Source organism: Vespula vulgaris, chromosome 4 (genome assembly GCF_905475345.1).
Source record: "Vespula vulgaris chromosome 4, iyVesVulg1.1, whole genome shotgun sequence".
NCBI lineage: Eukaryota > Metazoa > Arthropoda > Insecta > Hymenoptera > Vespidae > Vespula > Vespula vulgaris.
Genome location: NC_066589.1, coordinates 6094692 through 6108496, shown reverse-complemented (window position 1 = coordinate 6108496; position 13805 = coordinate 6094692). Strand labels below are relative to the sequence as shown.

The following is a 13805-nucleotide window of genomic DNA, read 5'->3' as shown; positions in this document are numbered from 1 at the left end:
TAAGAAAATTTGAAGAAAATTCTACTGAGTTAGTAATTAAAGGCTGAGTTAAGATAGCTACTATAGCTAACCTCTGATATAAGCTGGGCGAACTGGTAAAACTCGTAGAAAAGTTTTCGTATCGGCATTAAAGAAGACGGGTGGTCGGTTCAGTAGAAAAGTCAGCGTAAAATTTGGAAACGGTATAAACTTACGTTGGGCCTCCATGGAAACGTTTTTCTTGAGCAACGTCGATATTATAACTTGTTCCAAAGAGTTTAGAAGAGTTCGAGGTAGCGTGCTGTGAAATATTAATACTTCTATCCTTCTACATCGATAATCATGCACGCGTTCTTTAAACATTGTCGATATATGACGATCCATTTTCTTGTTAAAAAAAAATAATGAAAGAAATTAAATGGAAATATCGATCGAGCGAAGGTCAATGTCCGACGGAAAACTCATTTCGAGGAAGATACGATGTTCGTTATAAAAGTTTTTTTCTACGATAGATACGTATATCTATTTTGTTAAAAAGTATTTCACCTACTCGAACTTTTTCATTTACTCCCGTCTTATTAATTGGTTGAAAATTTCTTCGATAGAATCGATTTTTCAAAATATAATTTAACGCTTTAAGGACTGGAGAATGAAATTTCTAATCGAGAACTTTCAAGTCCAATAACGTTTTACGATATTCCAAAAGCTATAAAGGGGATACGAGAACTCGCTATATCTATCTACAATATGGCATGAACTTGTAGATGGAAATTCGACGAACGCAACAAGATGGAACGATCAAATGACGAGAGAGAGAGAGAGAGAGAGAGAGAGATGGAGTTAACAAAATTATCTCGACTATGAGTCTTCTTAAACTTGCATCAAATCTTCGAAGAGATGGTTATCCGTTCGCGATTTTCCAAAAAAAAAAGAGAAAGAAAAAAAGAAAAGAAAAAAGGAAGAAAGAAAAAAACGCTTGGTATGTCCAAGGTCGCGGTTTATGAGGCAAGACGAAGGAAAAGAAATAAGGAAAAAAAAAGAATCAAAGAAAGGATTGCATCGCGTTCTTTTCTCGCAATACGAGAAGGAAAAGCGTCAAGGTCGTTGCACTTAAGCGGAGAAAAGATAAAAGGGACGAAAAAATAATAAAAAAAGAAAAAGAACATACATAAAAAAGGGAAGAAAAAAAAAAGAAAAACAGTCGGGACACCACCGTGGCAAATGGCAACCCTTCCTTCCGCATACAACATAGCAACGATCCAGCTCGGTGGATCTTTCGAAGCAGTTAACTGCTTGTCCCTGTATTCAAGATCATGCGACACCCTTTTTTCTCGTCTCGTTCAGGTAGCGATCAACGAAAAGGAGAAGTTGAAGGAGTAAAATGACAAGAAAAAAAAGAAAAGAAAAAGAAAGAAGAAAGAAGAGAGTGAAGGAAAAAAAAAGGAGGAAAGAAAAAAACGAAGACATTGAGAGCGTAAGAAGGGTGGAAGAGAGAAAGGGAGGAAGGGAGGAAGGGAGGAAGGAAGGAAGGAAAGAAGGAAGAAAGGAAGGATGGAAAGAGAAAGATAAAAAGAAAGAAAAGGAGAGAACATCTAGCTAGGAGTTTTTATGGCTTGGGCGCAAGCCGCGTTGCGTCGTAACTGCCGAAATGACAGAAGCCTCCGCGTGGGTTGTCCTTGGCTCGTCGTAAAGGGGTAATCAGCCCTCCTCGAGAGCCGGACCTTGACTCTAATGTCCCCCCATAGTTCGTTCGTTCGTTCGTTCGTTCGTTCGTTCGCTCGCTCGCTCGTTCGTCTCCGTCTTGTTTCCACACGCTCGCATCGGTGTGTCTTCGTTACTCTCAGACGACGACATGACAAGCCTGTCTCTCTCTCTCTCTCTCTTTCTCTCACTATCTCTCTCTCTCTCTCTTTCTCTCTCTTATTCAGTGTGCGTTTGTGTGTGTATGCCCTGTCGCCGCGCTTCTGTCATTCCATCTCCGAAGTTTGTCTACGTAGCACGTCATGGATCAACGCAGATTCGAAAGTTGAATTTCGCGCCGCGAATGTCCACGAAAACATGTGTGTATATGTGAGTAAGTATGGCTGTGTGTACGTACGTGTGTGTGTATATGTGTGTGTATATATATATATGTGCATATGCGTGTGCATACGTGTGCGTGCGTGCGTATCGCGCATCACCACAGACATTCGCCGTCTTCTTACTCGCGAGTTCGCGAACAAGTGCCATCGATGTGTTCCCCGTTCAACTCGAGACTTCGAGAATCGACGAGAGAGAAAGAAGGAGAAACTCTTTTGGATAAAATAAAAAGAGCGAGAAAATCGAAGGTTGGTGCGCGAGTAGCCATAATTCTTATCGTGTTTAGAAAGGTGCACGAGCGTGCGTGGAGAGCGCGCAAGTGGGAGAGAGAAAAAGATAGAGAGAAAGAGAAAGAGAGAGAGAGAGAGAGAGAGAGAGAGAGAGAGAGAGAGAGAGAGAAAGAAAGAAAGAAAGAAAGAAAGAACGTTCAACACTCGAAGGAGAGACACGAAGAGGATTGAAACGGGTTGAACGTGGCGTCGTCTTCCGACGGCGTCTTCGATTTACGTGAGGCGTGGCTCCCTTTACAAGGCGCTCGCATTTTACGCGACAGATACGTGACTCTCGCGAGATCGCGCTAAACAATTGGATCGAATTCGAAAACGATGCTCCTTCGAATTCGAATCACCTTCCTTATCTCTTCGGTCCTTCCTTGTCCCGCCATTTTTCTTAAGGACTATCGTCCACGCGACTCGTACGTATACGTTAATATGTGCACTTGCGTTCGTGTAAATAATACTTATGTGATTCACGTGAGGAAAATAGTCTTATCTCGCAGGAAAGGAAAATTAACGCAAAAAAAAGAAAAGAAAAAAAAAGGCGTTTTCCTTAAGAAATAATAGAGATCAATATATTTAATTACTTTACCGTAGGATTTTTTAAACCTTCATTGATAATTAATATTACAAGTGCTAAACACGTCCAATTTGTTTTTCTTAAATGACAAATATTCTTCAAATATATAGATATACACATATATTGTATTCATAGATACTATATTTTCGCTTCTTTCTTTCTTTTTTTTTTCCTTTTCAATTTTTGTACGTTCGAGGAATATTTTTTATACAATTGGAAAATAATGTCTTCATAGTAAAAATGTAAATTATTTTTCTTTTACTTTTTTTTTTTCAATCGTTTCGTCTCTTCGTGAATTCCCATGCGAAAACAACTCTTAACGAAGTTCGCTATATATGCCGAGGGAACGTTCGAACTTTCCAAAAGCAATCCAATATTTATGGATTAACGACAATTAGCGAAAAGCTGCGAGAACGAGAGCCGCCGTATCGACTCGCGTTTTTTCTTTTCTTTTTGTTTTTTTTTTTCTTCGAGAATACGTAAATTATTGCTAACGGCTTTCATAGCTATTTAATGCAAGTATTGTTACGGTTCGTTGCACAAACGGATAAAAGCTATATTTCTTTCGTGGTTTATTAATTCGTTGAAATTAAAAAGAAAAAATAACTTGGTAAATCACGATCTAATCCTATGTTTTTTATTTTCTTAAGAAAAGAAAAAGAAAATAGAAATGCTCATTTTGATTCGCCACTTTTCCCGATCGACGCGAGTACTCTAAGAAATTTTATTTATTTTAATTAAATCATGTGATTTGTGAACGCTCGGATATTTTATCGTCACTTTTACGAAATAACGATGTATAATATTTGGTATCGCACGTTTAGTGAGATTAAATTGGATATATCCATAACTGAGTAATTTTTTTCTTCGTACCATCAAAGAATACGATTTAATATGAATTCAGCTAGTCGATCATTTCTAAATAATTTTTTTTCTTTCTTATTACTCATTCACAAACAGAATTAATTTTATTTCGCGAATTGTAATAAGTATCCTCCTTCAATAAATTCCATATAAACTGGCAAACAAATATATGAACTTTCATACTGAAAAATTATTAATTACTATTCGATTGAAATTTACTAAAAAAAAAAAAAAAAAAAGAATCGTAAATGTTACATCATACCATAAAAAATTTAACGGCATATTAAACTTCAACATTTTATACTTGGAATGGTCTAATGATAAAAACGTGTTTCTTTCTTCTTTTTTTTTGTAACAACACAGTAAAACAAACTTCGTCATTAATTAATAATAAGATAAGTTTGTAATAACAGAATAAAACTAACTTCGTCATTAATTAGACATAAGATAAATAGTCGTAATTGACTCCATCCAGTGATGTAAATTTCCATCTTGAAAAAGTTATCATAATGGAACTTTCAAATAAATCTTAAAACGTATTTAGTGACAATAATATTGATAAAATATAGTAAGTAGATAGAAAGTATTAGTAGGTAGGTATAGGAGCATTGAATTTCTATTCGTCAGACGCCATTCCACTCTTTGACCCTAAAGGGCGTCCTAAACGTGGCAGCCGGCGATCACACACTCAAAAGGTCCACCCATACGCACGATGGGAGCGGCCATCTTTTCACGCATTCTCGTTCCCTTGTCCACCCACTCGAGAAAGTATGAGAAAGAGAAAGAGAGAGATAGATAGATAGGAGAGGGAGAGAAACAGAGAGAGAGAGAGAGAGAGAGAGAGAGAGAGAAAGAAAGAAAGACAGAGAGAACGCAGTCTCCGTTCCGGGCTACTGGTTAGACCGGGTACAACCATTCCTGCGTTTTGCTTTAATCCATAAAACGCATTCGTATTTGTCATTTTACTTTAATCCACAAAACTTTTCGTTTTCATTAGTATCATTATTTACTGTGTAGAAAGTAGATTAAATTTTATGATTAATTCCAACATAGAATTACCCATAAGATAATTTTTCTAAAACATATAAAAACGTTCTTATCAAAGATACAAATCCTGCATATAAATTCATTTCGTATTAGATAATTCTTTCTAATTTCGACGAAGTTATCTTCGAGAAATATTTTCAGATATCAAAAAAAAAAAAAAAGAAAAGAAAAGAAAAGAGGAAAAGGGAGAAAAGATAAATTATCAGAAAAAAATCAGAGACAAAGAAAATATACTCGTATAAGATTTTCAATGATGTCCACGTAGAAAAAGAGAGAAAAAAGATCTCGTGCAGTTTGCCGTTAGAAGGGGTATCTCGTTCGTGCATCTCGAATTCAAGCAACAGGGCGGGTCTCTGCCACCATCATGGTAGCTTCCCTCTTTTTGCCCAACGCTAGCAATTTCGAGACAACGGAATTCTACCTCCACTTTTCCCCTTGCTATTTTACTTAAGCGTGGTATTCCGGCCATTGCTTTTGATTCTTGCTCGGTGGTTCGTTCGTTTGTTCTCGTAGTACGTTTATTAGATTCCAAAAAAAATTTCCTACTTGAATGAATTTTATTCTTCTCAAACGAAATTCAACGAAATGTTCCATCGAATTGAGCGATTTAAGATTAATCATTAATTTTTCATTAATTGATTGTTAATAAATTGATAAAAATTTTTTACACACACGCGAGCGCACACACACACACACACACACACACATATATATATATATATATATATATAAGTACTTATACGTATATTTTAGTTAAAAAATTTATCGTTTAATTTCGTTCGATTTCTTTATCTTATTTCACACGCAACTATCATAGCATGGTATCTATCCATGTAGGATAATCTAAAATCAAATCGAGCAGAATCGACGAAGACCGAACGTCCTTATTGAATATCGATTTCATCCGTAGCAGATCAGCACCAATCGAATGCATTCTACTCCAATTCCGAATCTCATTGCTTTTTGATATTGCTCTCGTATGCGCACGAATATCTTCCGTTTAAGCTACCGTTCAAAGATATTCGTCGTTTATACGACGCGTCGAATAGAATCGAATCATAAAATTCGTTTAAATATATCTATTCTATCTCCTTATTTTATAATTCTTTCTTTCTTTCTTTTCTTCATTTTATATCATTAATAAATACGATAACTATCCACTTTAATGCCTTACACTATCTATTTCATCTTTTTACAAGACTAATAACTACTTAACGCGATAATCGATTTACTTTCTTATCTCGTTTTCTATTTTTGTACGATTTATTTATCTACATACATATCGGAGCATACTACATCAAATTATACGAAACAAGATCGATTAGGCCATGCTATGCTATTTATCGTTCTCATGATTACTTACATGTATATATATATATATATATATATATATATATATATATATATATATTAAAAAAAAAAGGAAAAAAGAAGGAAGAGAGAAAAATATAAGATCATTGAAAAGAACATTCCAAAAAGCAAAATTGTATGTTCGATTTTGAAATTTCTCTCAGTCACTCGAGAAGCCGATCGAACGTCAAGAGTCGCCGAAGGGTGTCTCTTATCGCAACTGGAAAATCTTATCGAAACGAAAGAGTTCGATGGGATTACGTGTATCGAAGCAAACTTTCGTGAAGAGAGAAAAGAGAGAGGGAGAGAGAGAAAAAGAAAGAGAGAGAGAGAGAGAGAGAATGAGAGACGTGCTTACGGATCTGAAATCCTAGTTACAGAGCGGATTCTAGTAGAAGCATCAAGGTGGAAGGTTCTCTTTGGCCGCCGACAGCAATTTCGCCAAAACGCTTTCGAGCGACGAAGGGGTCTAGCTAAGCCAGTATACGTGTGTGCGTGTTTTAGAGAGAAAGAGGAGGATGGGGATGAGGATGAGGTTGAAGAGGAGGAGAAGGGGGAGGAAAGAGAGGGAGAAGAAGAGGAGAAAGGGAAGAAGATAGAATGAAATTCGAGAATCGCAACATCCGGGTCCAGGGAGAATCAAGTGGGCGTATACTCCTCTCTCTCTTTCTTTCTCTTTCTCTCTGTCTGTCTAAATCTCTCTCTCTCTCTCTCTTTCTCTTTCTCTTTCTCTTTCTCTTTTTGTCTGTCTGTCTTTTTCCTACTCTCTATCTTTCTCTCATTCGTTTCAACCTTCCCTGGCGGAACGTATGAAAAACGAAAATACGTGAATCGTGCCGATAGCTTCGGGTTCGTTACTTTACGTTGATAAATGCCCTTATGCAAATTTCGATGTACGATCATACAAGGTGATCTTCATTAACCTTCGCGAATAATAAGCGACGCTGTAATAAATAAACTAATTTATAAGTATTTATATGCTCGGTAAGTTGGACGCGTTATTGCGGAACCGCTTGTGACGTGAGATTCGAGTGCGAACGGAGAAACGTCGCGTAGTTTTGAATTATACAGGGTGACGTATTTGAAGAAATCGATAAGAAAATCATAGAAGATTATTAAGGATCTTAATAAGATGATTCGAGATGTGGAATGATTGAACGAGGAAAGATAAACGAATTCAACGATTAAAGTGTAATATTGATAAAGACGGGATAACTTGTCGTTATATCGTTATCAGTTAATTAAAGTTGGCTCACCCTGTGATACATTACACGTATGATAAATACAAAATGCGTTTCGATAGATGTAAAATAATTTATAATTACATTTTCGAAAGGAAGATAAGTTATCGTAATGCATCGAAAATGCATGAAATTCGAACTTCTTCGCGTAAATTTATTGTCGGTACGAGTTTTTTGGATTTTTTCTCCCTTTTCTTTTTTTTTTTTTTGCAATTTGGAGCACACGCAAGGTATACGTCGCTTAAAGAATTCAATTAATACGTATAAGTGCCGGACTATTTTCATGTGACTTTACGTTCAGCCCGTGTGGATCATGAATAATGAAAACATGGATATGGAAATTTGCTTTTATACCTGCATGATAATTACGGATCATTTCACGATCATGATTAATTTTACATAAAATAACTAGAATGTACTGAATGGAAGGAAGATTGAAATGTGGGCCACAATATCAAGCGATATTGAACCTGTTAAGGATTATAGTATCGCATTCATACAGGAAAGTGAATCTATTTAATGTATCTCTCATAAATATCGCATAATTACGTCGTTTATATGGAACATATGTAAATACATACTTATTTACGTATGTATTCATACATAGTTGCTTACATACAGCATATTAGATATTACCGAGGTGCCCTCCTAAATAAACGAGCTGTAATTACATATCGAAAAGACAAAGATGTTTTATGTTGTTTTGTAATTATCAAGGAGAACAAACAATCACCGTCTATCCTCCCTAAGTCTTCTACCAAAGTGTGTCGGTAATGGTCGATGGATAATGGTCGACGATAACAATCTTACGAGGCAATGCGCTTTATTAATGACTCAGTTGCATGCGATCTCGAATAACACATAGTTGAACAGCTTTTTATACTCAACTAAAAGAGATAAGAACGTGGCTAGTCTAACGAAGTGTCTATACCATTTCGACGTTAAATAAGCGAAAAATATGATGCCTAGAGATTACGTTATGATTAGTATATTACGCATGTGTACATATATATATAATAAAATTCTTTAGTGAAAATCATTACTCTTCTCGTATAAATTGTTAATTTTTAACGATCTTTTAACAAGGAATCTTATTAATTAAGAGTTAAGTTTCGTCGTTCGAACATCTTTATGATTTATTTATGGACGGAAAAGAAAGGCGTCGGTTTGATATCCAACAAGGATATCAAATGTATACGGTTAGTTTTGCGTTCGTTGCTCCGAGATGAAGATTTTCCCGTCGAGGGAAATATCGTCGAAACATTCCAAACAAAGTTCTCGCTATTCTACAAGGAAAGAAGAAATTCCAAGTAATAGACAGATAGAGAAAGAGGGAGAAAGAAACAGATAGATAGAGAAACGATTCGAATCGAATTTTCTTCGAATGTAAACCTTTAAGGTTGGAGAAACTTAGACGATTCGTCGCGATAAATTTTCAGATCAAAGGACCTCCGCCAATCGCGTAGAAGCTTCCGAAGGAATTCCGTCGACGATGAGAGTCACGGTCCGGTAGCGCGAGTAGAACTTGCTGCAACGGATAAATTGCAGTGAACGTCGGTAATGGCGCATGGTAAAAGGATAATGATGCTTAAGTGTTTGTACAATACGTATTATAAGTAGCCATTAGCATTACGGCCGCTCCTAATAGAAGTTAGGCCGCCGTAAAAGAAATTGTACGTATCCCGAAACGACTTTCCGCGAAAGGATTTATTCTTTGTTATTACATAGGAGGCTGACTCGTCCGAGGAAAACTGGGCCCGTCCTTCGAGCCTTACCTCCTGAGTTTTCGATTTTATTAACTATCGTTTATAACGTGTATTCGTCGATTGCATTACGGCGAAACAGCTTTGAACGTTAAGATATTAAAGAATGAATGAGAAAATACTTGGTAGATTTGTAAAAGGGACGAAGTACGGGTAGAGAGAACTACGGGTTGTTGCTCTATGAATTGCTGCGAAGAAATGAAAGTTAAAAAGGTAAAGGAAACGTGGAATTCTCTCTATACCTTATACGTAGAATATTGTATAAGTATTATATACCGAATGGTTCTATATAATAATATATTTTCAACGTTAAATAAGCTATTAAAACGTGTTTATCATTCGCGCCCTTTATCTTGTAAAATGAACGATCATCTATCACGGCCGACCTATCCTGAAAGTTTCCAGGCGCCGAAGAGTAATAAGAAAGGGTGCACGGAACTGGAGTAGCAATTGTTTCAGAATCGTCAGCGGCGCATAATTTCACATGGGAACGTAATAAAGCGTGTTTGGCGTCTCGGCTTAGGTTAACCGCATTTCCATTCTAGAAACGTGCGAGCTCGCAAACGCTACCACGCCCGTCACCGTAAAGAACGGTTCACCAATTAGTTCGGGACGTTTGGAATTTCTCGAGTCTCTGTCATTGATATACTATGTTCTCAGTTCCTCCTGACATTTTTGACTTTAATGCAAACCTATCGCAAGACGTTACCGTCCCCCATTGCTCCACGAGTTATCGCTTTCCTACGAATTTATGACCGTCGGTTGTTCGTCGACATTAAATTATTTTCAAAACTTCGATTAAAAAACAAGAAAAAAAAAAGAAGAGAGGACACTTTTATAAATGGAAATCATCGTGTTGTTATTACGAAGTTCTGCGAAATTCAAAGAGAAAAAAATAAAAAAAGAAAAAAAAAGAAAAAAAAAAGAATAGGAATATTTTTATCTCGAATTTGTGGTCGTCGGAGTTTCTCTTTTTTTTTTCTTCTCTTCCTTTTCTTTCGAGGAAAAAAATCGTGTCACGATTTTCGAAAGTCACGATGCAAATAGGATTATTTCGTAGAAAAAAAATTTCTCGGAGACGGAAAGGGAATCCCTATTCGCAAAGCGAAAGGGAGAGAAACGGTGGAGAGAGGGAGAATGGGAGGGAAGAAGGAGAAGAGGGGGTCAGAGGTCATAAAGCGTATTCGGCAATACCGTGTATGGGTTAACCGCATTTCCATTCGGGCAACGTGCGAGCCAGCCGAGCGTGTCAGGGCTTTCGGCATCGTAAATAACATTTCAACAATTAACGCATGCGACAAGGGGCGTGTTCCCCGTGTTGACCGAACCCGACCAGCCGCCGACGGCGTTTCTGTCTACCCCCCTTGAATCGTGGCACGAATGTAGTATATTCGCGCGATAATAAAGATTACGTCGCTTCTCCGCGATTCCTACCAAGAGCGAAGCAAACACAAGCTGAAAGTTATATACCAACCCTCACCACTTTCCAACGTCCTCCTCCTTTGGGGCGCTTAACTCGACCATTTGTCTCTCCTCGAATTACCGAGATAGAAGACGGAGGAAAATCGTTCCCTGAGAAAATCCCTCGTTCGTGCCTCTCTTACCGACAACATTTCTGCGTTTTCACGGCAACGAGAATCTCCCTAGTCGAGCCTTTTATCCGTTTGGAATCGCTTTGATAAGAGTGGAAATATGTAGCTAGGTATCAGAAAAGATTTAGGAAATCCTAATATCATACATGCCTAAAGTATAAATATCTTGTTATATACGATCGAGAATTATTATCGTGATTAGGTATATTTTTCTAGTATGATATATATAGTAGATATATGACAATAATAATCTAATAGTCATGATTAAGTATATTTTTCTAATATGGTATATATAGTAGATATATGATAATAATAATCTAATAGTCATCATAGATTATTTTATAATATTATTACGAATTTGCTTTACGCAATTATGATTCGCCCACAATTCAGGTAAAAATACTTGATAACAACGAATCCGAAGGAAAAGAAAAAAGAAAGAAAAAACAAGTCGAAAAGATATTACTCGATATCGCATATTCGCAAAAATGTTTACCGATCGCATTAACGATTCCCATAACAATATTGTTATAATTCGAATGTCCTTCGTAAGTTTAAATATTTTATGAGACGAACGTTTTTTTTTTTCTCGAATCGAACGTCGGCTCTCGAATTTCGCGAAGAAAAGAGCGGGAGAGCATTTACGGGCTAGAAGAAAATCGAGTCGCGCTATCTTCGTACACGAGAGCCTCTTAACGTTCGTTCGTCCCTTCGAAGAGGCTCCGAGCCAAAGATAAGCTCGAAGAAAGAGAGATCGAGGGACGACGAAAATCTTTCGACGATACGACGCAATTTCGAGCTAATGCACAACGATTTCCGTGGCGCATACTGGATTCGATTTTTTGCTACGATTTAAAATTATTAAAAAAAAAAAAAAAGAAAAATTTGTTATTAAAAAGCAAAGAAAGAAAAATCATCTTTGAAAAATGATCTCTCTCTCTCTTTCTCTCTGATAGAATTTGTGATACACCGATTTAAAAATTTTTATTCGTTTTTTAATAAAATATTCGAAATATCGTATCCGTGATAATTCATATCACATATACGAGAATCTAATAATGTGAATGACCGACTCCTATCGCCGAAATAAGCTCACGAAATATCGAATCTAAGAAGAGTGCATAAGTGAAATTTATTTATGGTACCTTTCGTTGGCACGCCGTGCTCGGAAGAATACGAAAGTGCACGATGATCGTCGTCTCTCAGGTTTTGCTGCTTCACTGAAATAGCAGTGTATACATCGTTAAATGACGTCATCTAATGAAGCTCGCATTAATACGGTATTTATAGTGAACTCTCGCTCGTAAACTCTTGTCGAATCAAATCGATAAATATAGAAACCAGTTTGCTACTCTTCCGTCCTTTCGATAAAATCGAATCTTTTGAAAAATGATTTTAAAAAAGAAATTAAGAATAGCCCTCCCTCCTCTCTCTCTCTCTCTCTTACTTTTAAAAATGATACTACAAATTCGTACATAGCGAACTGCTCGACAAATCGAGAGAATAAAAATTAACGCGAGAAAATCATTAATATTAGATGACGATAGAGGTGGATGGCTCATCGGAGAACGTAAAAGGAGAATCAAGGAGGTGCAACGCGGAGTCGGGAAAGTGCGCGCGACTGGTGTAAATGGCCTCTCCACTTCTTTCTCTCTCTCTCTTTCTCTTCTTTCTTTCTCTCTCAAGTGGTAGAGAAGGGAGAAAGAGAAGGGAGAAGGAGAGGCAAGAAAGAAAGTGGATGGCCCGACGACAACTGGTGGGGATAGCTAAGAAAGAAAGAGAAAGAGAAAGAAAGAGAGAAAGAGAGAGAGAGAGAGATAGATAAAAAGAAGGAGGAGGGAGGACACTCGAGACACGTAAAGGTATCTAAAAAGGGTGGAAGGAGGCAAAAGTTTCGCTCGTAAAACGAATGGAGGTAAAAAAGGAAAATTACATTAAGAAACTCGAGCGTATAGTAGTCGGTACGAAGGAGGTGCGGTATAGTATGAAAGGAGGTGGATGCCTTCAAATGACGGTACACGGCACGTTGCTCTCGCCGAGGAAGAATCCCTCCTACCATCTCCTCCCTTTCCCTTTTCCATCTTCTCCTTCTCCTTCTCCTTCTCCTTCTCCTTCATCGTCAAGTTGCCTCACCGAGTCGATCTAAGCTTGGAAGGTGCGAAGATAGATAGGAAGTTAGTCGGCGAAAACTAACGTGGATTCAACGTGGAAAAATTCATTTCTCTTGTGGAACCATCTTTTCCGTCGTTCCTTAATCTTCGGAAATTGCGTTTCTTAAACGTGACACGATTTATAAATATGTATATATAATCCTATCGCGACGAAAAAAACGAGTCCTCACGAAAGCACTAAACCTTATTTAAAATATCATCGGTTAAAAGTCGGATGTAATTTCGGAAACGTTTAGACGATTATTTTAATGAATTTGTCTCTCTATACTTTTCGTTGCTTTCTTTGTTATAATATCAATGTTCATGACTTGCTTATAAATAAATAAATAAATAATATTCTACGTATAGATATATTTGATATCTTGACATATCCTATATAAATATCTCCAAATAACTAGTCCCATTAAAATAACGATTTATTTGACGAAAGTAATCTTGCCATTCGTATAAAAAGCCATATCATCGTATTCCGTACGTTTAAAAGGGAAAGAAAATTTGAAAAGAGAAGGCGTCAGTCAGTTTCAAATGAAGAAACCATCGGACGAAGGACTCGGGTGTTGCGATTGCTCGAATGTTGCGTATGTAACGAGCAATTGCGAGAGGAAAGGAAGACGTCGAATGTCGCCTTATAAACTCGTGATTCGTACGTTTTACGAAGTGGTATTCGCTCGTTACATCGAAAGGCACTTATTATGCAACATTCCACTCTAGTCTTCGAAATCATAAACGGCGACGCGTTTCTTTTTTTTTTTCTTCTTTCTTTATGGGCTTTTAGAGACTCATAAATATTAAGAAACTCCTTATTCGTCGTTAAGCATCGAAACGATCGGCGAACGAATGTTTCGGATCGCTTAAAATACCGAA

At 37.1% G+C, this 13805-nt stretch overlaps 1 protein-coding gene and 1 long non-coding RNA gene across 5 annotated transcripts in view; one reads left to right on the top strand and one right to left on the bottom strand.

Moving 5' to 3' along the window:
* LOC127063331 (uncharacterized) overlaps window positions 1-13805 on the bottom strand; it is a 283945-nt gene that overhangs the window by 152619 nt on the left and 117521 nt on the right. The window contains exon 4 of one of the 3 annotated variants that reach the window (XM_050992972.1): window positions 11916-11990. The exons of the other annotated variants lie outside the window; for them this stretch is intronic. Coding sequence (XP_050848929.1) covers window positions 11916-11990 — 75 coding nt within the window. The remainder of the gene's footprint in view (window positions 1-11915; window positions 11991-13805) is intronic. 3 annotated transcript variants of the gene reach the window in all.
* Window positions 1-13805, top strand: part of LOC127063335 (uncharacterized) — a 61458-nt gene that overhangs the window by 30759 nt on the left and 16894 nt on the right. The window contains exon 1 of one of the 2 annotated variants that reach the window (XR_007781323.1): window positions 1730-2306. The exons of the other annotated variant lie outside the window; for it this stretch is intronic. This is a non-coding gene — a long non-coding RNA (uncharacterized LOC127063335). Of the gene's footprint in view, window positions 1-1729; window positions 2307-13805 lie in introns of those variants that run through there. 2 annotated transcript variants of the gene reach the window in all.